General features: G+C 38.8%; 2 protein-coding genes across 4 annotated transcripts in view; one reads left to right on the top strand and one right to left on the bottom strand.

Annotated features, from left to right (window-relative positions):
- ctbp1 (C-terminal binding protein 1) overlaps positions 1-14,374 on the bottom strand; it is a 33,632-nt gene extending 19,258 nt beyond the window's left edge. The window contains exons 1-3 of one of the 2 annotated variants that reach the window (XM_074673448.1): positions 14,229-14,374; positions 13,604-13,747; positions 4,354-4,436 (exon numbers count right to left, since the gene is read on the bottom strand). In XM_074673448.1, the coding sequence (XP_074529549.1) occupies positions 4,354-4,393 (40 nt within the window). In that variant the 5' untranslated portion in view covers positions 4,394-4,436; positions 13,604-13,747; positions 14,229-14,374. Of the gene's footprint in view, positions 1-4,353; positions 4,437-10,661; positions 10,715-13,603; positions 13,748-14,228 lie in introns of those variants that run through there. The other variant, XM_074673447.1, reaches the window with a different exon arrangement.
- Positions 13,452-23,361, top strand: maea (macrophage erythroblast attacher, E3 ubiquitin ligase). 2 transcript variants are annotated; one of them, XM_074673449.1, is made up of 9 exons: positions 13,452-13,554; positions 16,503-16,685; positions 17,968-18,171; positions 18,289-18,411; positions 19,148-19,224; positions 19,347-19,455; positions 20,768-20,901; positions 21,138-21,333; positions 21,472-23,359. In XM_074673449.1, the coding sequence occupies exons 1-9, from the start codon at positions 13,486-13,488 to the stop codon at positions 21,565-21,567; spliced, it is 1,191 nt and encodes a 396-aa protein (XP_074529550.1). In that variant the 5' UTR covers positions 13,452-13,485; the 3' UTR covers positions 21,568-23,359. The 2 variants fall into 2 exon arrangements, with proteins under 2 accessions (XP_074529550.1, XP_074529551.1); XM_074673450.1 differs by lacking the exon at positions 13,452-13,554 and adding an exon at positions 14,422-14,559 and having other exon boundaries at positions 21,472-23,361.
- The last annotated feature ends 505 nt before the right edge of the window (positions 23,362-23,866 follow it).

Below are 23,866 nucleotides of genomic sequence, written 5' to 3'. Positions count from 1 at the left end.
GCAGGTTGACACACATAATATGCAGTGATATATGACGAATACAAGCGCAAATGCCCAAAAGTGATAGCCTTGCAATGATTCTGGGTCCCCCCTTGACACAAATACACGCACACACACATGCCCACACATTTCTCTCAGAGAAACACAGATTTACAAGGTCTTGATTTGCAGGTACAGTGTCAGCAAACCTGTTCAGGTTTGTCAGCTTTTTTGTTCCCATTACATCGACACCAGCGGCAAAACAGACAACAGTGTTAGGCTGCGGATGAGTTGCAGTTACCTCATTAGTGTCATACTTTAAATACACAAACTGTACATTGGTACTGTAATTTTTCTACTGATATTACCAGTCTGTTTTTATCGCAGTCACACTTCTGCTGTTTTGTGAGACAAAAGGTGGAGAGCTTTAAGGCTTTATGGAAACTGCTGCATAGGCTGAGATCAATAAAGTGATGGAGTGGAATTACACACACACACACACACACACACCTACACTGCATCAGAGACTCCAGAAGCTAAGTATAAAGACTGCCATTACAAATAAATAAACTAAAAAATATATATATTTTGTAATATTTATGTGTGATTCATTAGCTTTCACTGTTATTTTTGGGCTGAGGAATGATTTCTTTGAGCCACAGATTTAAGGTTGATGGAAAAAGCCTCTGTACTGTAAATATTCATCCTGATTTCTTTCAGCGTAAGCAGTGCTGCTTTGAAAACTGACATAAACCTGAAAGGTGAAGAAATACAGGCTGAAGTGAAACTTGCAAAACAGGAAATGCTTCATTTAAACACAGGCTTTGACTGGATTACTGGGTAATTGGATTAAAGAGAAAAGGCTACACTCAATTTGTAGGTTGGGTTGGATTTGAGTCAGTTTGGTGAACATACATTTCATATATGGATGAACAAAGTGATATATTATCTGTTTTATAGGGAATCCCAAACAGGCTCTAATGGTCTCAGTAATGAAAATCTTGCAGAACCTTTTCTAGGAGTTGATTCATTTAACAGTTTGACTGTATAACAGTTCATCCCTTTTTTGACTCTAAAAGACCTTATGTGAGAGTTCCTCCTACTGACAAGAGTTATTTTTATTCACAGTTGGTCCACTTTCTGTCAGCGCTGACTAAGATGATCTAAGCTACTTGTGATCTCAATTATTTTCACTTTCCAAGATATTCCTACAAGCTTTTAAGTGGAGACACTGAATATAACTCTGTGTATTGACATCAACAGTAAAGCTCTTCAGACAGGTTGCCATTTCCAGCTGAGTGACACCAACGTGACTCCACTGACATGTAACATAATTGATACTTTATTGATGATCTAAGCTGGTTGCGCAAATTGTTATTTTGGCACGGTACATGGTGGACCTATTATTTAGTCTGAACCTAATGGTAGATGATGAATGTTTAGATGTTTGTCTAGACTATTCTGAGCAAAACTCACAAGATGTGTTGAAGTGAGAAAAATATAAGTAGCCTACAAAGAAACCATCATTGCACATGCCAAGCCTTAAACTGCCATTTAGTAGCACCAAATGCATCTCGGCTTCACTTCTGCTTTCCATTTTAGCTCTTACGCTAACACCACTTCCTGAACACACAACAGCAAGATATTAAAGTATAAAAACTATTTACAGGATATCACTTGGTTTATGCCATTTTAAAGGTAGTTGGATGAAGGAAAAATATTGTGTATTGCATTATGCAGCTTGATTGACATCTCAAATGCATCTTGTGCTCAATGGTGCTACATCTGCCAGATGCCTTGCCTATATCAGATTCTAAAGCCACATTTTAACTTGATTCAATAGAAAATGCTATTGATTTGGATTTCATTTGATCAGTGACTCCACTATAACACCTTCACCCCCTCTCAGTTAGAGAACACAAAACTGTAGATTGGTGTATAATGGCTGACAGTTGTGTAAAATAGGACCTTATACAGGTTGTGCTGTGGCTTTGTCTGCATCTGTTAAGTATGCAAGCAGAAAATTGCTATTTGGACTTGAGCATGAAAGAAATGTTGCATTAAATGTTACTTTGTGAGAAGTCTGAAAGGAAAGCCCTTTTCATGAAAGCACTGCCAACTGTACAAATCTGAGGGCCTCTTTTTCTTGCTGCATGAATTAATTATTTCAAAAGAGTACATTCATCTTTAAATCAATACTTACTGTGGAAGGCAGAAACCTTCCACTTTGTGCCAGGGTCTTGCCTCACCCTGTCAAGGTTACGGTTGCACGACCACTAAATCACTGTAGGCTATTCACTGCAATTGCTACAAATTTCTGATGAGTCAATGATTCTAAAATGTTAGAAAATTAAGAAAATGCTCAACCTAAAGGCATGCCTTTAAAGCACTGTAAGCATCAAAGATTTAACATGTATCATCATAAATAACAAAGACAAACAACAAAGTTCTCTATATAAAAAGCAGACCATTGCATAGTTGGTATTTTTAAGTAAGAAGTAACTATCACTTCAGTTATCTACTCGGGCTTATTAATACTCAATTGGATCTATGCTAACTCATTAGCATAACTCATCTATTGTTCGAAATGCAGTATTAAAATCTGAATATGCCATGTATTCAATCAAAACAAGAAAAGAAAAAAAAATCTCAATTTTCTTTTCTTAAAAAAAAACAAAAAAAAACGAGAAGACGTGACACAAGTAATCCATGGAAACATGTTGTCAGTTAAATTAATCTACCCGTCTCCTTTTGTGAATAAGATATTAACATTTTTTCATGTGATGCCAGGTAAGGGTTTCCTTTAAGTGAGCAGCGTGTCACAACCTGAGCAGTCTGCTTGGTTTTGTCCTTTGACATAATAAAAACGTGTCTGTGTTGAGGCTGCTGGTGGGAAACTGCCTGGAGCTCTTCAGAACAATCACATCACACTGTACATATCCAACAGCTCATAAAATCATTCTTTACATCCAAATACGCATGAAACTGCTCAGACAGGTGTTCATCTGGAAACAAAGATTATGATGTAGTCTTTTGAACAGAGGATCAGGTTTATAAATGAGATTTGGGGGCTAACTGACGTGCTAGTGTCACCGTTACAACCAGATTAGAGTCAGCTCTGGGGGATCACAGGACCCCTGCCTCCAAAACACGAATCAAACGTCCATCAATCACCAGGAGAGACAGCGTGCTTTTACACTTCAAAGGTTCAGTGATCTACGTGTGCCGTAAAAGATCCAATGACCAGATTAGTTTCACGATTATCGGCTGGTGTTGATTTGTGAACGAGCATCTTTACAAGAGGACCCCCTCTGAATCATAACTTACAGTCATTATTCTTGTGACCTTGGACTCTCAAGCTCTTAGGGCATAGTTAGCCAAAGATATGGAGACATGTCAGAAGCAAAGAAAGGAAAGGAAGTGGAGAGGGAAAGATCTGTGCTTCAACTTTAATCTCTGAAGTCATCAGAAGCCGGGGCCTGCAGCGTGTCTGATGACATCACAGATTACAGTCTCTGCTTAAATTTTGGGGGAGAGCTTGACCACAAATCTGAGATATAGGTGACCACAGATACTGCGATCTATCCATCTTCAGAGCAGATCATTATTCATCCTCACACCCTCCTCCTCCTCCTCTTCCTCCTGCTCCACACCCACACCCCACCTCCTTATCCCCCAGCTGCCCTACCTGGATCCTATTTTCTCGAAGATTCTTCTCCAGCTGCTATCATGGGATGCATCTGTCACCTGTGTGTGAATCCCACTGTGGGTTTGCTTGAGTATGTGTGTCGGTTAATTGCCCTATCTGTGAGTGTGTGTTTGTGCGCATACATGTGTGGGATTTGTGCATGTGTGAAGCCTCAGAAAAAGAAGCACAATGCAAGAAAAAATATGTGTCATGTCCTTGCTGGCCCCTCGAAGGAGAAAGGGGGAGAGATCTATTTCTGTCCCCACAAATGGAGGTGATCAAGCAGCTTTGAATGGCATAGATCTACCACATCACACACACACACACACACACACACACACACACACACACACACACACACACACACACACACACACACACACACACCACTTACACACATGCACAGAGGGAGCTAGAGAAAAGGCTAACCAAGGCGCGAGAGTGGCTGAGCGATGAAAAAGATAATAGAGTGGGTGAGAATTAAGAAGAGACTGAGGAGGAGGAGACGGAAAAAGGGAGAGGAAGAGAGTGTGAGAAGGGGGAGGGGAGGAGGAGGAAGACAGAATAATGTACTCTGAGTTCATAAATATTGGCACACACACATAGGCACACGCACGCACACACACACACACACACAGACACACACACACATACACACACATGAAAGCAGAGTGCTCGTTGTTTACCTAGAGGCATGCCTTTGTTGAGGAGATGTGAGCTTCCCATGGTGTGTTCCCCAGCCGGCCAGTGCGCAGCACAAACCTGCAGTCTTCACACAGCAGACATGAACAGGAATCCAGTCAGCATATGGCGGCTGTGGCCAGCTACCTCGCTTCCCTTAGTCCTTCTCCCAGCCCCTCAGTGACAAGCATACACATGTGCTCCCCCTCTTTTTTTTTCTCTCTCTCCCCTCCCTTCCCTTCCGTCCCCTTCCGCCTGCTCTCTCTATCTTTGCCTTACCCCTCCCTCCCTCCTTCCCTCCCTCCCACTCTCAACTGTGCCGTCTCTAGCTCCCTCCCCTCCCTTCTCTCACTTTCTATAACAGCTAATCTCTCTGTCTTTCTGTCTCTCCCTCTGTCTCTGTCACACACACACACAAAAAGTGCACACACCAAAGGCAGCATTTATAGAAGCAGGAAAGCAGTATGGGGAGAATGTGTGTGTGAGAGTGAGGACAGGAATGGGGAGGAGCCAGCACCGGCCAAAATTCATCTTTTGTTTCCTGAAAGACGACAGGGAGGGGGAAAAAAAAGAAGAGTTATGCAATTACAAGGCTGTAGCAAGAGAGGAAAAACATGTTCTTTCTGCTCTGAGGGAAAGTTTTATTAAAGCTCATAAACTTAATTATAAGAGGAAAGAACATCTTACACAAATCAGTGTGTATTTGAATAAACAATAAGGAACCAGAACTTACTTTGTGGTTTAGCTCTTCAAACATTATATTATACAAATTTTCTTTTGCAATAACACAGATCAGATCTTAATTTAAATTGTTGGAGTTATTTTGGAGCACTCAGTTTGCAACTATTTCGATGAACAAGTATGTCAAAGAGGGACATAAAATAAACAGTTAAACAGTTACATACAAATGTCTCTCTTCATGTTAACATACACAAAGTGTGTAATCTAGGATATTTTCTAATGAATCTTTTTAAAAATGGACTTAAGCCTGTGTGGAGTAAGAATGTGTCGTTGTATGGGTACCGAATTAGGTACTTTATTGGTACCGACCGAATTCCATCTGTAGTACCCAGTACTGATTCACATAAAATCAGTTTTAGTACTTTGGCGCATCCTTGTGACTTTGAGGGAGTGAAAGAGTAATTTTCTAGTTAATGTTAATCTAGTAATTTTTCTTCTACTGGACATGAACACAGCATTGTAAGTTTATATATTGAGAAATTCATATTTAAATTTTAGAGAAAAATGTAAGATTTGATGTTGGAGTTGCTAAAAGATACTAAAACTTGAAAATACATAATGCAATATCACCAATGGTAATTAATGTCTAGAAAATGGCTCTTAGAGTCCATGTGTACTCATACAACGTCCATAAATATTTCGGTCATTTTTATAATCGTAGTAACTGAAAAATATATTACTGGCCACCCATTTTCCTTCTAACATTCTAAAGAATGCCACAGCTATTAACGTACTATTGCTTTTTAAAGCAAGGTGAGAGGAAAATGATATTGTACTTTAATTATTATGCTATAACAAAAAATATTGCAAAAGCATGAAAATCTTTTGTCAAAGTGATGAAAACTATGGGATCAAACAGAAAAAAATATTTAAAATACTTTTAAGTCTTTATATTATATTTTACATTTGGGATGCCCCAATCAAAACCAAAGTGGATCTTTATATTTTTAACTGACCTGAGATTTGTGTTTTCAGCCAATCATCTTGCTCAAATCATTTACATCAGATGTGGTAAACTAAATACAGTTTATGGTAGAATGCTAACATATGTGTAACTTAGCATTAGCAACCCCGTGGTTAAAATGCTAGCTAATGTAGAAATTATTTTAAACGAGAAAGCAGACAGTCTGACAGCCTCTTGTTTTATATGCCACTACTACTACTACTACTGCTACTAATACTACTAATAACAATAATACGAAGGAGAAGAAAATGAATACATTTATTTTATAGCACCTTGAAAAACATACTGTCTGTTAATTTTCAGATATCTAAAACGCAAAGAGGTGCATTCACTAATGCAAAACTACAGAAGAGGGGGTTGCATTTAATATTTTGCAAAACCAGCCTATCTTTAGAAAGCCATCTTTGTAGCTTTTTGATCGGATGTTCATTATTCTCAATATTACCTGTTAAACACTTATGTACTGGTACTCTAAAGCAAAATTTGTGATAACATATGAGGTGGTTCAAAACATGATGTGACAGCTGTTAGTTTTGTAACCCGTATTGGGATTAATCTAAGCTGTTACATCATTTTGTGCACAGAGTTGATTTAATTGCTGACAATTATTAATTTGTTTACTTTAACAATTTTTGTGAACAAAAAGAAACACAGTCTGCGGAAAATGAAAGTCACACATCGCAATGTGATATTGGAGTAAACTCAGGATTAAAAATATTAATTTGAGATCTAATCAGGACATCCCTTTTTCTAAATTGTCCATACTGTGAATTATTTATCATCACCATAGTTACGAAACTCACCAATAACTCCACACATTACATCTGAGATTGATTTGACACAGACACCTTTTTTCTTCAGCTCTGTAGGAACACATTTTCTCTTTCCCCTTGATGATAAATGATACCTTTGTGCTGCTAAAAGAAGAACATAAACAACTAAGTGCTTACATCAGCAGCTATGAAAATGATGTGTATGACCTGTCATGGTCGTTGCCTGCTCTTATTATGGCTCTTCAGTTAAACTATTGAACTTTTAATATGACACTATATCACTTTTCATCATCACTTCCACATCATCTCAGGTTCTTTCCATTCCTGCTGTGCTGATGTTACAGCTACTCTTTCTCCACTTGGCCACTTGATAACCACAGTGATATAATCAGCCTCATACGCCCCTCTAACTGCTAGGCTCTAACCTAGTTTAAAGGCAATGAGGGTTACATCACATCCTCACTATTGGTAAATGTCACAGACGGCCGGTGGGCTAGTTGTTCAAGTCCAAAAAACAGGCAGGGGGTCAGACAAACTGTTGTTTCCAACACTGTCAGGAGGGTGACTCACAACCCCTGTCATATGTAATCACACCCACAATTCTCCTCAGCCAGCCTGTCAGCTGCTTGCTCTTTTACAAACTCAACATTAAACAGATTTAGCTTAAAAATGCTAAATTCTATCTACAAAGAAACATCAACATCATGCTCTTCCTTATTTTCTGCTTTATTTAGACAGTTGAGCATGTCCATGCAAAATAAGTCCCTTTGAAGATCCTGAGCCCCTTGTTCTTTCTTTGATAAATAAATCCAATTGAATTTTGAAGCCACTACCCTGCAGAGCTTATTCATGACTCGTCCTTACTCTTAAAGGAAAGGAAAAGGAAAGGAAAAAACTGAGCCACAGTGCCTAAAAATGAGATGAGGATAAAACCTGATACACAGTCAGGGAGGTAACAAGTGAAGCTCAAAATAAAATTGCATTTGGCATGTTTTGTGACTGCTTCCTACCAGAGAGCTGCAGGCAAAACCACCAACACTACAACTCACCGTGACTCTACATGTGTTCATATAATGATGATGACAGATAGGGGAGTCACAGAGGAAGCAGACGGGACTCACTTTATCATAAAACAAGCAATCAAAGATTACTGCTAACTGAAAAATGAAGTCCAAAAACACAATTACACACTTTTGGGAAAAATGCCTCACTGTGTAGTGTAAGATTAAATGGTTGAAGGTAAAACTTTCTCCCTGCTAGGCTGGGCATTGGGAAAATTTTATAGATACCAATGCCCTTATTTATTCTGCTTATTGATCCGATTTTTATTCGATTCCCTTATCAATTCCTCCTGTGAATTTCCTCTGTACAAAAAAAAAATAGCTTTACCAGTTTTCTGGGTGAACAACATTAAATTGAGTTTTTAAGTGCATAAATATGTAATTGGTCTCTGGATCTGGATGAAGAGTAATTGTGATATGTCTCTGTGATGAAAGTTAAAATTCTATTCTTAAGCCAAAGTTATATCGATGTATCCTAACCACTCGCATATCAACGCAATTTTCTATATACGTTAGCATCGAGCTAGCGCTATTTTGTTTATACCATTTTTGGTAAATGAGGTGATTTAGACCGTGTTGAATGTATTGAATATGAATCTCCTGTGAGAGCGTAATATGCATTTCTTTTTGAGTTCAGTTCTTTGGTAAAACTTCAAGCTGAAAATCCTGAATCAGAGTTTTCTTGGGAAACGTTATCTATCTGCTAAGCTAAGATAGCTGAACTAGTCGACGTAAGGTCCTGCAGCTCGGGCATACTGTAAAGAATCGATAAAGGAATCATCAAGCACAAAGGCTAACAATATCCATGGATTGGGCCATCTCTTATCAATTCTCAAAAGGAACCGGTTTTCGATTCCCTACTCCATGTGTTACATCCTTCACTGCATTCAGCAATATGCTATTTCTGTGCAGCTGTGTAGCTCTGCCTTACACCATATCTTTATCCAATCTGGAGTTTTAGTATTAATGACTTATTTCTCTATCCACACACACACTTATTGAATTATTTTAGAACCTGTTATTTTTGTAAGATGTTAAACTTATGAGTTTTGCCTGATGAAGGACATGGCTGATTAGACTGATAGAGCACACTGTAGATGTGCTGTAGGGAAGAAGCTAAAGCCCTGCCTCAACTCTACCTATATACTAGTGAACATAGCAATGTAGGCTTCAAAACTAATCAAAGGGCTCCACAAACAGATGAATGACATCATCGGGACTATGTCCATGTATTAGTCTACACTTTGGTCACCTTCATGCATGAGTTTCTTTTTTTCTGTTTATTTCTATTTTTTTTCTTTTTGTAAATGAGTATTTCAATCAAAGCCTCACTCCCCAAGGTTTATTTACTTAACAGCATGTAAATGCCAATACAAGCATTGCAATATGAACCAGTTAATATATTACGGTCACCTCCAAAAAATAAAAAATGTAGTTAACAAACCAATTGTCATCTTCCTAAAAGCCATGTCTACTTTTTTTTTAAATTCCATGGCACAAATCCTTCATCCATCAATGATTTACACTATCCCTACACACACATGCAAATTTCACTTTTATAAAAAAAAAATCTTAGAGTTTGGCTAAAGGAAAAGTTTCACATCAGTTTCCTCAGCAGCAGTGAGCAAAGCTTTACTTTAAGTCATTTTTTGAACTCCAGAAGACGATGGGAGCCACCCCCAACACAATAAAAGCATGCTTGCTGGTTGTTCCATTTTTACCTTGCACTTTTAAATCGTCTGACAGGTTTGTGTTCTTTATTCAGACTTTAAAACTTAAAGAAGAAAAGGTCAAAACATCCTTATGTGTAAATGACGAAATTGACTGATTCTCATTGACTTTTGCCAGTGACAGGCAAATTTTAAAAAAAAACACAGAACACAGTTCATGTTGAATTAAGTTTGGTTACACTTTGACAAAACTATACTTGGTTGGGGTTAAAACAAGTGTCTCAGTTTTATTTTGTGAAATGAGGCTGAAATTTCACTGGAACACGAGAAATGAACATCAGTCTGTAATTATTTTACTCATCTCACCTCTAAGTTTGTTGCCTACGATCATGTTTGAATAAGAAACCTAAACACCGTAGTTACTATTATAATTTGGTTATGGATTTATGAGCTGACTTCCTGTTTGAAGGTTGAGCAGTTTAGCTATTAAGTGATCTACAATAATAAACAAAGTGAAATTTACCTGTTCATTTGCTGAAGTAACTACAGTCTCTTAACTTAAAAACCTCTCTGTAACACTAAAATTATTGAATTCCTGCTGTAGGGTTCATGTCTTTAAGGATTCAGTTCAACAATACCAGTTGTAACAAAGACAAGGTGCAGAACAAGGTTTGGTCCTCACTCTAAATCCAAACTGACAACCTAGAGTCGGTAATGTGAGAAGCTTCAGACATATTTATCGTGCTGACGGTGCCGATGGCAACCACTTCTTGCACACAAAACAAATGCTCCCCGGGAGATAAATAACACATGAAGCACATCCGGTGTGAGGATGCAGAGAGAGGACGACAGTGTAGAAAGAAGCTTCACAAGGGAAAAGAATAGAAAGGAACAAGTCGTGATGGGCAGATTATTGATGCTGCTCATGAAGGGAAAGTAGAGGAGGGAAGATGTGATTTAGCTGCCTCACAGTTTTTTTTTTAAAACCGTTCAGTCTTATGTGAGCACAAAACAGGCAGATAGTCACACTAACTCCGTGTGAGGTTTGACTCAAACAGTTACACCTTTTCTCTCTTTATCACCCCACATCTTCTCTCTACTCACCTCCCCCTCTGCCTCCCTCCGTCCTCTCTTTTCTCCATCTCTATTCCTCATGCATTTTTGTCAGCCCATGTAGCTTTTTCATCTTCCATCTCTCCTAAATTTCTCCCTCAATCTCACCCACACTCCATCAACCCCCACTTCTCATTCCTGCATCTCTCTTTTTCCATCCCCGCCTTCCTCCCTATGCATCTCCACACACCCCCTCCATCCCAATCTCTCTCTCTCCAGTCACTGCAGCGTGTCTAATGGTTCAGCTCCTTCTCAGCAGATCCACCAAGTGGAGGCCAGGCGAGCCGCAGCACCAACTTACACCCCCCACCTCTCACCCCCCTCCCAAACTGCTGGCCTTATCAAGACTGACAGCCAGCTAGACCTGGAGCTATCACTAACACACACACGTCCTCACAAACACACATAATTACAAAGATACATGCTCGTGCACAGAGAAAGCAAGTAGTTGCATGCAAGACAAATGCACTGACAGATTGTGGTGCAGGTTCAGAAACAAGCACACATTTATATATAAAAAAAATACACACACAGTTGCAACCAAGCATGCACCAGCACATAAAATGGATTACAAGAAAAGCAGCCAGACCAACAGATGCCCTCTTACCCTACAGCTCATACAGATGCAGCCACACAAAGACAGCGAATTGGATTTATAGAGACTGACAGTGAGCTGCAAAACAATGTGGATGCCTCGACACAGGAGAGAGAGCAGATACGGGAGAAAATAGAAATCTAATCTACTATAAGAGGAGACAGGTGCTGCTGGCATGAAGAATCTCACCAATGAGTTGAAGATAAGCAGAGGGAGGTGGATGAACTGACTGAAAAGAGATAAATGGGTTTGACCAGTGTAGGAAAGAAACAAAAGAGATGAATTGAGGGACATGTTAGAGACAGAATGGGAAAGGAAGAGCAGAAAAACAGCAGGAACAAATGAGGTAGATCACATCAGAGTGGATGTAGGATAAAGCATGGGGAGGGAGGATTAATCTCAAAGGGTTTCATGTACACAGTGCTTCTATATATGATCTGTAGATAAAAGACACTGTCTCCTTTTCCAACAAAACCAAAAGATCGTCTCCTCTATGAATCTTATCTTAAACAATAAAACCATTAGGAAAATCTTTGTGTCACTTGTTATAAGTGTTCTTGATACAGATCATCGTGTACTACTTGACACCCCAAGTTTTTAAGTGTTGTTAATTTTTCGATCCAAAATATCCAAAGCCCACAGACATTCAAAATAAAAGCTTTTCCAAGGAAAAGGTTTTTTTTTCACCTAGATATCAAGAGCAGAGCAGCTTGATAGGGGTAGCAGTACTACATATTAAAGGTGAGGAATTTTGCCATCAAGGTGTACTGAGGGTTTAAGTAGGCAACAGAAAATGATTCAATCCTTATTTCCAAATCAAAAGCAAGACAAACAGAAATCTCTGTGCTAAGACACTCATTTAAAAAAAGCACAAATAATGAGCTACCACTGAATTATTAATAGGACAACTAATATAACACAAACCCTAATGCACAACAGACTAATATAAAAGCTCCTACCACACAGCTGCATTTAAAAAAAAAGTTTATACTGCAAGCAGATAAAAGTTCAGTCATTTCCTGCTACATGGCTCCGCACAGTTATCTCTCCAAAATCTAAACATAGTTCAGAGCAACTTGTTGGTACAGCTGCTGCTCTCACCTGAACTCAAACCTTTTCAAACAGACATTTATGCATATCAAAAGTGACACACAGGAAGCCCATGATAATGATCCAAAGGTAAATATTCCAACACTTACACCCCTTTGTCTGTGGTTGCCCATTGTCACACTTATTGTTCCAGAGCTGACAGAGAAAGGGGAATGGTGCAGGCCATTTGTACAGCATTGTAGGGTTTTTCAGCCAACCAGAACAGCCAAATACTGGGTAGTAGCCAATAACATTATGATCACTTCTCACTGAAACTGATTATGAGAAAACCTGAAAAATGTGAAAATATTGACCTTTTTTATGCCTCCAAAGTATGATCTTAAAACATGCACATGGTTGTTCTGGGGACAACAATAATAAGAATGAAGTGAGTCCTACTGTTTTACCTTTAATATTTGGTTTGTCCACTTTTTGCAGCCATAACAGCAGGACATGTCTCTGGTTTGGAGTCAACTTTACTCCTAAGAGCTTCAGGACAAATGTGATCTCGTGCCTTCGTCCAAATTTCCTGGATAGGGTTGAGTCCATCATTTTCAATATTCCTATTAATAAAATGACTTATGTCTCCTTATGATGACTCTATTCTGTGGTATATTGAGAATGGAGATGGCTTTGCAGGTAAGCCATGTGTTTACTACAGTGGCAAATTTAACAAAATAATAATAATAATAATAATGATAATAATAAACCTTACATGTGTCAAGGATTCTAATCATTTTAGCCACTGTTTTATATAAATGTTCCAAACAAGTGCATTTTTTGGGTGAGGGGATTTTTATTTAATGGTTGCCCAGAGTTATGAAAAGCACAGTATTGCTAAATTGTTTATTATAATTCTATTACATTGAGAAATTATTTTTTGCTGGCGGTTTTTAATCAGCGGGATGAAATTGATCCAATTAATCTGCAGTTTGTTTGACTTCAAATAGACACTCGTGTTCGCTTTTAATACACGTAGGACAAGTAAATGTCTGAAAAATCGTAAACAAAGCACTATACACAGAGTCAATACTGGCACCGTGTCACCAGGTGGCGGTAGTGAGCACCCAGGCCATTCTGACTGGATAGAAAAAAAAACACAAACAACCACAAGAAAAGCACAAAACCAAGATGGCGGTGCAAGAGACAGCATCTCAACTGTCCATGGCTCTCAAAGTCCAAGAATATCCAACCCTGAAGGTAAATTAAAAGTACTACTGACATATATGAGTCGTCTATCGGTACTTACGTGTCCACGATGGATGAAGAGTCTGAAATCCCTGAGAAAATTGAGATTATTAGTCCAGTTGATCGCGAGACCAGCGAACTTGACAGGAAGGCTAACGTTAGCAGGGCCAACTTAGCCAGGTAGCATCGTCCACTTCACTGTCATCTGTGTTTGAAAAACGATAGCAGAGCAATAAATAAAACTACCTGACGGTCTGTTGATTTCCCGTCCCTGACTTAATGTTGTCTCATTTCTTTGGTGAAATATTTTATATGCCTCGGGGAAGCTGGCTTCAGTTCAAGCGTGTTTTTGACAGAAGTAGCCATTGACATTTGTGGTGACGTCCGCTAAATCGGTTCAACTAACGAGGAATGAGTGTAACGTAACAGTCTGGAGCTATGGTCTAACGGCCGTTAATACGTATGATCTGTTTCAGCGGTTTCAACAGTCAACATCTCCTTAGCCGTTTGACCGTTAAAGCTTAATGTAAACTACAAACGGCGTCACTGACAGGGCATTTTGCAACGTGGTTACTATTTTCTATTTGATAAGGTACGTCGCCAAAAGAAATGCTGCCAAGAAATGACAAGCTAGCTTAACTAGCAAGACACTTTCTTGTGTTATAACCTGTATCCGCCGTATTTACCGTCATCAAAAATGAGTAGCCCACCAACACGCAACGTCGAGAATGCAAATAGGAGTTAATTGAAAAGAGGTTGGTATCATCGCTTCGCTGTCAGACTGACTATCAGCCCTGCGAGTAAGCGCAGTGTCATCACATTGCTGCTGCCTCTCTGCTCTTCAAAATGGCCAGCCAGAGAAATCACAGCCTGGTGCCGCACACACGCACTGATCCTCCATTCCACATAACGTTACTGCGACACCGCTGCTAAAAGACGAGCTGAAACAAGTCCGGACTGCTTCCTGTGTTCAGTCGCCTCACACTGCAAGAGAGCGTCGTCGTATAAAGCACGTTTGTGAGTAGCAGCTTTTGTGAGGCAACTAATAACGCGATGGTGTCATGTTGTATGTTGTGTGGCGTTTTGGCGTTCTTGGCAATGATTAGACATGTCTGGGTTTAGAAAGCATGGCTCTGGTTTGGGGGTATGTCTGCCTTTGCATGGATGCTGCAGTAAGGATGGTGGGCACCATTTTAAGACAGGACTTGTGATGGTTATAATTGGCATCAAATGGGAGTTTCCAGCTTGGAATGAGCAGTGTTGATTACATTTGGAGCTATGTTGAGCAGAATATTAATGTCACCAATGTTGACTAACATAGAGGGGTGTGTTAGACCAAAGATAGGTGGTTCATTATTATCTCCTTGCACTGGTAAATCATTTTCAGGCTTACAAAAAGCTATTTTTTAAGTAAGATCAACCTGGATTTATTTATATTTCATCATTATAATCGTTGATGGCTTGGCTTTGTCCTGGTCATTAAAATCCAGAGGTTTTATAGTTCTAATACCTGAATAATTTTCATTAAAGGGAATCAATGTGATCCTAATCCTGCATGTCTAAGCTCAATTCACATTTATGGTTGGTCAGAATGATTGCTCAGATGTGCTAAATTATCCATGCAATAACACGTCATTATTTCAGTGTATTAATTTATATGTAATATGCAGCTTATGGTGCAGCTGTAGACTTATGTTGTAAAAAGAATCCACCTAATATCATACTCAGAACCACTCACAAAAAAATCCTGGCCATTATGTGACTCATTTGACAGCTATCCATATAATCAAGCTGCATTTAAAAAAAAACAAAACAAAATGGAAAGTCTTGCTAATTCATGAGAATGTAATTATTCTCGCCTATTTAACTCTTTCCCCCTTCATTTCCTATTTGACACCATTGCATTGTGATTTCTTGTGAAAATGCTCTTGCAGAGTATAAATCTCTTTTTAAGCTGGTCCAGTAAGATGAAAACTGGCTAATCAAAATGCTAGATCTTCATCAGCATTTTCACTTCCAGTTTTACTTGAAACAGACTTACCAAACTCATAAAAGTAAAAAAAAAAAAGGTACCCTAACAGAGTATAATGTTATCTTTGGATTCTTTGAATAAATAATGCTTTCTCATGTTGTTTGTGATCATAATCTTCTTTTTCTGGCAACTGAAGCATTCATTCCCTGACCCCCAATGACTTTGTTGATCTGTGGCCAAGTCTATTCCAGACACACACTGACCAGTCCAGGGTGGCTATAGAAAAACCTTATTTTGATGTGGCTTTTGGAGAATGAGAAGCTGATGCTTTCCACGTTTTGCTTCTCATACAGGGGCTCCCTCCTGCATTCCTGAGCTAAATGGGCCCCCTGTTAAACGGGACACTGTTATGTACTACTGCATCCCAGACTGTGCTTTTGTACTATCTGGACCATTGGGTTTGATTCTTCAAAATGAAAAAAATTAAGAAGATTTTTGACATGATAAAATAATTTCTTATTTTCGTTCTGACATTGACAAAAATCGACTGAGTGGCGTGCTTGCATAATATTCCTCTGGAATGCTAATGGTGTGTGAAATGAACTTGGCGCTCCCTAAAGGAAAAGGAATCAACTCAATGGATCAAAGCTTTCCAATTGTTTTTATGTACTATTGAAGAAAAAGGAACCCCACAGGTCGTTTTTCAACAAGACAATCTCTAAACCTTTTTTTTTTTCTTTTTGTGTGTGTTCAGACGGGTGAGCACTTAACCGTCTTCTTAAGCTTTTTCTGAGTATGCATCCTTTGCCTCACAGATAATGTACGTCCAAGCTCCAAAGCTTGAAAAGATTTTTTTTCTGCTTCTCTTTTAATGAGCAGAATTGCAATCCAACCATTTTCAGATCTGATCATAATACTGGGATTTGTGAGAAGTCTCTTCTTCTTGAATGCCTAATTCAGTGATGCTCATGTGTCACTGTGGTTGCAGGTCCCCTATGAGACCCTGAACAAACGTTTCAGGGCAGCTCAGAAGAACATTGACAGGGAGACGAGTCACGTGACCATGGTTGTTGCAGAGCTGGAGAAGACGCTGAGCAGCTTCCCGGTTGTGGACTCAGTGGTGTCACTTCTGGATGGTGTGGTTGAAAAACTCAGTGCCCTGAAGAGAAAGGTAAGAGATGCAGACGTACACGCCAAAGACATTTTGGAACGCTTGAAATCATTTGCTGAGTGTACAAACACGCAAAGGTTTAGCTTTCCTCCTTCACATGTGGATAGTTGTTTCACCTGAAAAGCAACAAATGTCTGCACGAAAGCTAATGGGTTAAATGAGTTCAACAGTGTTAGTAATTGGTTATACATAGTGCTTGATTGTTAGCAGAAGGTCAAGAGATAACCATCTTACATGACAACCCAAAGAAAAGCTCTAAGCAAGATACAACTGTTGTGACAAAAAAAAAAACACGTATTGCTATCATCGTCCACTGTATCACATTTGCTGTCATCTAGAAAAACTACAACAGGCTGGAAGCACAGTGGCACCTTATGTGGCTGCAATTTCCCTGATGGTGCATCTCTGGCTTCAGTGGACTTGGTTAGTGACCGAGAATTTGAACCTTTTTATTAAGGTTTGTTGGAGGGCCCAATAAAGGAAACTCAACCGAGATCTGGACCAAGTCTAACTAAAAGTGACAGCATGTATTGGCTTTGCACTTAGTAAGGTCTTATGCAATATAAAATGTTTACACTTCGTTACGTCAGGAAACATTTGCCAAGTAAGTTGAACTTTTACTTCATCACAAAACAGCTCAACAGGTTGAAGTAATCTCATCTCTTACGTGAAAGGTTCTGGAGAAGTAATTATTTATCAGATTCTGTTTTTTGATGCTTTTTCTTAGGAAGAAGTAGGAAACCTGCTCTTTATGAAAATTAAATAATTGCCATGAACCTGATTCAGGAAGATAACAAGAATGGACATTGCATGTTTTCAAAATCCTTGTTCTCAGATCCTACGGGAAAATGCAGCAGGAGCATCTGTTTTCTGTTTGGAATACAGCTTCTATTTACCTTTAGCTTTTCAATGAGCTTTTATTGTAATCAGACAAACAATGTGTTTGGAGCCAAAGAGGCAAACACTGAAGTTATAATGCAATCCAGAGTTCTGTGAGTGATTGGATAATAAATAAAACTATAATAATAATAATAAATCTTTAATAAATCTCTATATTAAAGCATCTACATTAATTTACCTCTAAAAAACCACACTCGGCTGTCACTCTGTCATCACGTTACTTGTCAGACTATGATAAACACAAAAAGAAGTCAACACTGGAAATCTTCCGTCTCTAACAGCTGGTGAAACTGGAAGCCCTGAAAATGTAGCTTTTGCCCTCTGAGGCTGTCTCATTGACAAATGATAGCTGATGGGTTCCTCGTGAATGTTTGACCTGCAGGCTGCTGAGTCCATCCAGGCAGAAGATGAGAGTGCCAAGCTGTGTAAGCGTCGCATCGAGCACTTGAAGGAGCACAGCAGTGACCAGCCAGCCTCAGTCAACCTGTGGAAGAAGAAACGTATGGACCGCATGATGGTTGAGCATCTGCTGCGATGCGGCTACTACAACACAGCTGTTAAACTGGCCAGACAGAGCGGTATAGAGGTAATGGTCTGTTTTGTGAAGTCAGATCCTGTGAGAAACAGACTGTTAGTTCAAATGATGATAACTAGAATATTAAAACATAATGTCACTGGTAATACATCCACTCTGTATCTGTAGGATTTGGTGAACATTGAGATGTTCCTCACAGCAAAGGAGGTGGAGGAGTCTCTGGAGAGGCAGGAGACAGCCACTTGTCTAGCCTGGTGCCATGACAATAAATCTCGTCTTCGTAAGATGAAGGTAATTCATACAAAAGAAAAATTGCCTCAACAAGACAAAAGTTTTCATATTCCAGATGGATCTTTAAAAGGATAATTATGAAACAAGAAACTCAAAATTTTCATGGATTCATGTCAAAGGTTTAGCTTTGCAGGAGGGCAAAATTGAATAAACGCTTTCTGGTTTATTGACACTCACGTGTCAGAGACAGACCTGCGAACAATTTCTTTGATCTTTCTATTGTTTTTGGCCCTCTAGCAGTGGCAAAACGTATGAGAGTTAATCCTCAGATTATCATCTTAAAGTGTGAGTCCAAGTCCTGTTCAGATTTTCTCAGAGGCAGCATAATCCTTGGGTAGCTCTACTTTTACGAGTCTGTCTTGCACTGCTGATTACCTCATGTTTCGATTGTTAGTCAACACGCTCAAAATGCTGGAGCTGTAGCATTTTTATTAATTTTGATTATTTTATTTTTTTGTAGTTCAGTCGGAGGAGCAGGTTGATTTTTGTTCCTAATTTGAATGTTTCTTGGCCTTTCAAGCGCATTGGTTGAAAAGGTGTTGAATTTTCAGTCCTAAAAATATATTTGGTTGATAAAATATTGCAGCTTGAGAATCTGCCAGCACTGCAGGAGCTGTTTTGAAGGGATCAGTTTCCTGTCTGCTCTCAAGGTTCATTCGGAGTGCAGAAGAACAAACTTTTAAATGCTCAAACAACTTGAGCTACTTCCTGACATCCTTATCTATTTCTTTTGCAGAGCTGCCTTGAGTTCAGTCTGAGAATCCAGGAGTTCATTGAGCTGATCAGACAAAACAAACGCATGGATGCTGTCAGGTACTGGGGTTTGGACACACTTGTATATTTTATTTTGGCATGACATAGTAACAAGTACCTTAAATCCTCTATAATAACAAATACTACAGGTATGAACCTCTGTGTGTCTCTGTTTATGTTAGACATGCAAGGAAGCACTTCAGCCAGGCAGAAGGTGGGCAGCTGGATGAGGTCCGACAGGTGATGGGCATGCTGGCCTTCCCATCAGATACACATATCTCTCCATATAGGGTAAGAATTCCCAAGTGTCAATACATATATGCCAATTATTTTATGATCAGAACTGTTCTATACAGCCATTTGAGTCTACTCAGCCAGGGTTTCACTTCTTGGGAAGTAATTAAAGAGCTCACCTGACTTGCTTAAGCCCATCATTTCATGATATGCATCAGTGTTTTAATTCTATAATGATGAAAAATATGATTTTGCAGGCCGTTATGGAGCATAAACAAAACGGATATTCTAATTGGGATGCTCTGATCTCGATCTCAACTGCAGGATCTGAGCATTCTTTTAACTGATTGGGGATCATTTTTTATTATTTCACTTGTCATAAACTGAGCACAATTTGATGAAACAGTTGATTAACCTTGCAACTATGTGGTTAAAATGTTAGCAATGTTACCAAAAAGCCAAGTACAATCCTATTTTTATTTTAACTGTTGGAAAAAAAATTAGAGTGAAAAGCGCTTTAGCAAAAGTAAGGCCACTAGAGGGCATCTGTTGCCTACCGAAAAAGACGTCTGTTTTCCAATACATTTTAAATTGTCCCACTCCTGTAGTAGAAGTTTCAGTCTTTATTTTAAATCTTACTTGCATCACTCTGAGATATTAAGTTTTACTAAAGTTATGGCACTCTTTTTGGAGTTGTTGAGATGTTAAAAAACACTAATTGGACAGAAGAGGAACTTACTATGTCTGCCTGACTTTTTGCAGTGATTTGTCACAGTTTTTAAATCTTACTTGGTTATGAATCCTGTGATCGCTTTTTCATTTCCAGGCATGAACTCACAAAAAAATAAAGCCCCTTTTAATTTATTTAGGCTAAGTTGAAATCATGAGTCAGGGATTTGATTGTTGAAAATGTGTTTGAATTACTAGAATCACTCTTTTGTGATGACCCTCCTCTCTGCACACACACAGCTGTGTTTGGAGGGAAGAGACTCATTAATCACAGTTTGATGAAAACAAACAAAGCTTTGGTTTCCTCACTTATCACTTATAGTTAAAAGCCTGACTTTATGTATGACCCAGTTGATCATGATTACTGCGATACTGTCTGTTTGCCAAGCCCAGTGTGGCCATGTGACAGTGTGGCTGCGTTGAGGTTGACACTCCTCCAGTGTTTGCAGTGGTATCAAGCAACTAAAAAACTTGTGTTAAGATAATGAATAGCCCTTTGAGTGGGAGTTTTGTGGTATGGGGTGCACTTAGCTGCTGATGTATTCCCAGATTTAGAAATGTCTGGGTCAGTTCTTGTTTGTCTGGAATTGGATGTTATGTAACTCCCTGTCTTCTGTGTCTTATTCTTTGTATCCATCAGGATCTCTTGGATCCAGCCCGCTGGAGAATGCTGATCCAACAGTTCCGATATGACAACTACAGACTGCACCAGCTGGGAAACAACTCCGTCTTCACTATTACCCTTCAGGCAGGACTGTCTGCCATTAAGACACCGTATCCTTAACTTTCCTTATTTTCAGTGTTAGATTATTCTGACCTTTGGAGTTAGTTAGCCAGATTTTCAAAGGTTTGAGTGTCATTTTATGTTTATGTATCTCAATTTCACTGAACAGTTACAGTGACATGAAACTTTCTTTTCTTTCTTCTCTTTTAAAAACCCACAGTCTGACAGCCTAATACAAATGTTACCTAATAGTTTTTAAGTTTTACCTTAACCATATCTCTTCCAGCCAGTGCTATAAGGAGGATGGCACCTCTAAAAACCCAGATTGCCCAGTCTGCAGTAAATCCCTCAACAAGTTGGCCCAACCTCTACCCATGGCTCACTGCGCCAACTCCAGACTAGTCTGCAAGATATCTGGGGAGGTCATGAATGAAAACAACCCTCCAATGATGCTTCCTAATGGATATGTGTATGGGTACAATGTGAGTGCATGACAAAAATGAATTGTAGCTAAAAGTACAAGAATATTGAGCTGAATCAGTTTTAGCTGTCAGTCCAGAAGCAAAATGCAGCTTTGTTTTCTCTTTAAATATTAATTTCCTTTTTATTATCTATTGCAGTCCCTGCTGTCCATCCGTCAAGATGACAAAGTGGTGTGTCCCAGAACCAAAGAAGTCTTCAACTTCTCTCAGGCTGAGAAGGTCTATATCATGTGATCACTTGGATAACTCATCTGAGCATTTACATGATTGAATACGGCCTCTATAGTTCATCATCTCAGACCTGGCCGATTCAGAGAACCACCTGTGGAGCTGTGATCCAGTGCCCTTCTTCCCCCACAGACACACCCAACATTTCCTTCAACTTCACTCCTCTAAATACATCATCAACAACAGTTAGTCTCTTCTCTTGGCTCAACCATTTCATCACTCAGAAACTGGACTACTCTCCTTTAAGGCTGTTTTAGATGTGGATAGATAACAAGAAATTGTTTCATCAAAGCACATGGACTTTCATCATCATTATTTTACAGTCTCTTGCTCTAGAAAAGGGGCAGAAGAACTGAAAAATGCTAGGTAGAGATTTGTTTTTACTACAACAAATAAAAACTTGTTGAGGTTACTTTGATCTTTTTCTTTTATTAGTGGTATTTTTCTTGACATTTTATGTACATAATGTGTCAATGCTGAGTTATCTTGCACCATTAACCAGACTAACTTGAGATTTGGTCTTTTTTTTAGACAAACAAGCCTGGTTCTTGGTCTTAAAGTAGCACCTCACTCTTTTGACGCATGCTGTAGACATCCTTTGTCTTCTGGCTGGTGTTTTTGTGTGTTTACTTTTTTTATTTTTTTTTATTTTTTATTTTTTTGGTGGTGGGGGGTTGAATTGGTCCTTTGAACTGCCTCTCTTTCTGCATTCACCCCCATTTGGCTGTGAAACCAGAGCCCAGTTTGATCCAGTAGGCTCCTTTTCAGATGTAAATATTAGATAGGAATTGATCACCCTCATTCAGGGTGCTGGAAAAGGCACAAAGATTACTCATAAAAAAGATTTCAGAGTGAACTGAGTCATTTCTTTGCTGATTTGGTTCAGTGTATCTTCAAATTAAGTTGTTTAGTTTAACTTTAGTTACTGAGGTAGCTGTTAGTTTCGCAAACTGGGTTGCAGTCATTATGGTGTAAATACAGCCATGATGAAACTGAGGTTAATACTCAACACAAAAAAAACGTATTTGATGTTTTTATTATCAAACAAATTGTCTTCCTTTTTGTGAGAGGTTTACCATTCTCAGTTCTCACAAACTAATTTCTTATTTTACTCTTCATCTTAAACAGTACAGTACATTTCATTTGACTTGAATGTTTTGACAAGAAGGTTTGGCTTATTTTCAGTTGATCTACATTGCCCAGTTAGTGTATTTTTCCATAAACAAGCATATAATGAAGGACTTTGATGGTATTTTTCTCAGTTATATTTTGGTAATACTCCGTACACAGACTTAGGTTTTTGTAGGAGATAGTACGCTAACTGTTTTTTTTTCAAGCACATGCTAGCCTTTTTATGAGAACTGCATTAAACGACAGGGTCTGTGCCTCAAAAAAGCAGAGCCTGTCTTTTCTTGCAACTTTTATTGAATACCTTGGTCATCTGAAACACAATTGCCCTTTGGCTTAAACCCACTGTACTGTAAATGATGGATGGATGGACATGGAATGTGGGGGGGAAAGTCTCACACAAATCTTACTTCCATTAAAGTCTACGCACAAACAACAATAACATTGACCATTACACATTCAGTAGATAATTTCCTCCATTTTTGTTTAGTTACAAACCAAAAGTTGCCTCATTTGTGTCCATCAGTGAGTTGGAACTGTATCTGTAAAGACACAGACTGTCCTGTGTGTTCTTGTCAGTAGAATAGATAAAGGGAATGTTTCATGAGAAATGTCTCATAAAGATTTCAGTCAACTTTGATTTCATGGCTTCTTTATTTGATAAGTCTGTGGTCTTTAAAACAAAGATTACCATCTGCTGTTGGAGGTATGGTAAGATCAACAATGCACTGTGATGTTGCTGACAGAGAAATACAACAGAGTGTTGAGTCTTTCAAGTGAAACTACTTCTCTTTTGTTAGGAGGGTTGGGGTGGGGGTAGTATTCGGTTTCTGTAATGAGAAGTCAGCTTATGCCAGGAAGGGTAATACACTGACCTATATCTAGCGTGTGGATTGATTAAAAAAAAAAAGCATCAGAGACACAATTCGTCAGGCTCAATATATGGTTTATCCTTTGAAATTTAAAGTACCGGAAAGAAAACATAAAAGAAATTATCTGTCACTAAGGTCCTTTGTGTTCAGTGTAGTTTGTTTAGGGCCTTAAGCCAACCTATTTTTCCTGGATGAAACGTCTCTAAGACACAATGGGGGGAAAAATCTTTGGCAAACGGTCATACCAAAATTAAGTGTCTCATTTTTTTGGGAAACATCTTGACTAAAATAAAATTCAGTTTCTA

Source organism: Halichoeres trimaculatus, unplaced genomic scaffold, assembly GCF_033239565.1.
Source record: "Halichoeres trimaculatus isolate MK-OKI-2021-1 unplaced genomic scaffold, fHalTri1.1 fHalTri1_scaffold_7, whole genome shotgun sequence".
Classification (NCBI taxonomy): Eukaryota; Metazoa; Chordata; class Actinopteri; order Labriformes; family Labridae; genus Halichoeres; species Halichoeres trimaculatus.
This window is presented reverse-complemented; position numbering and strand designations above follow the sequence as displayed.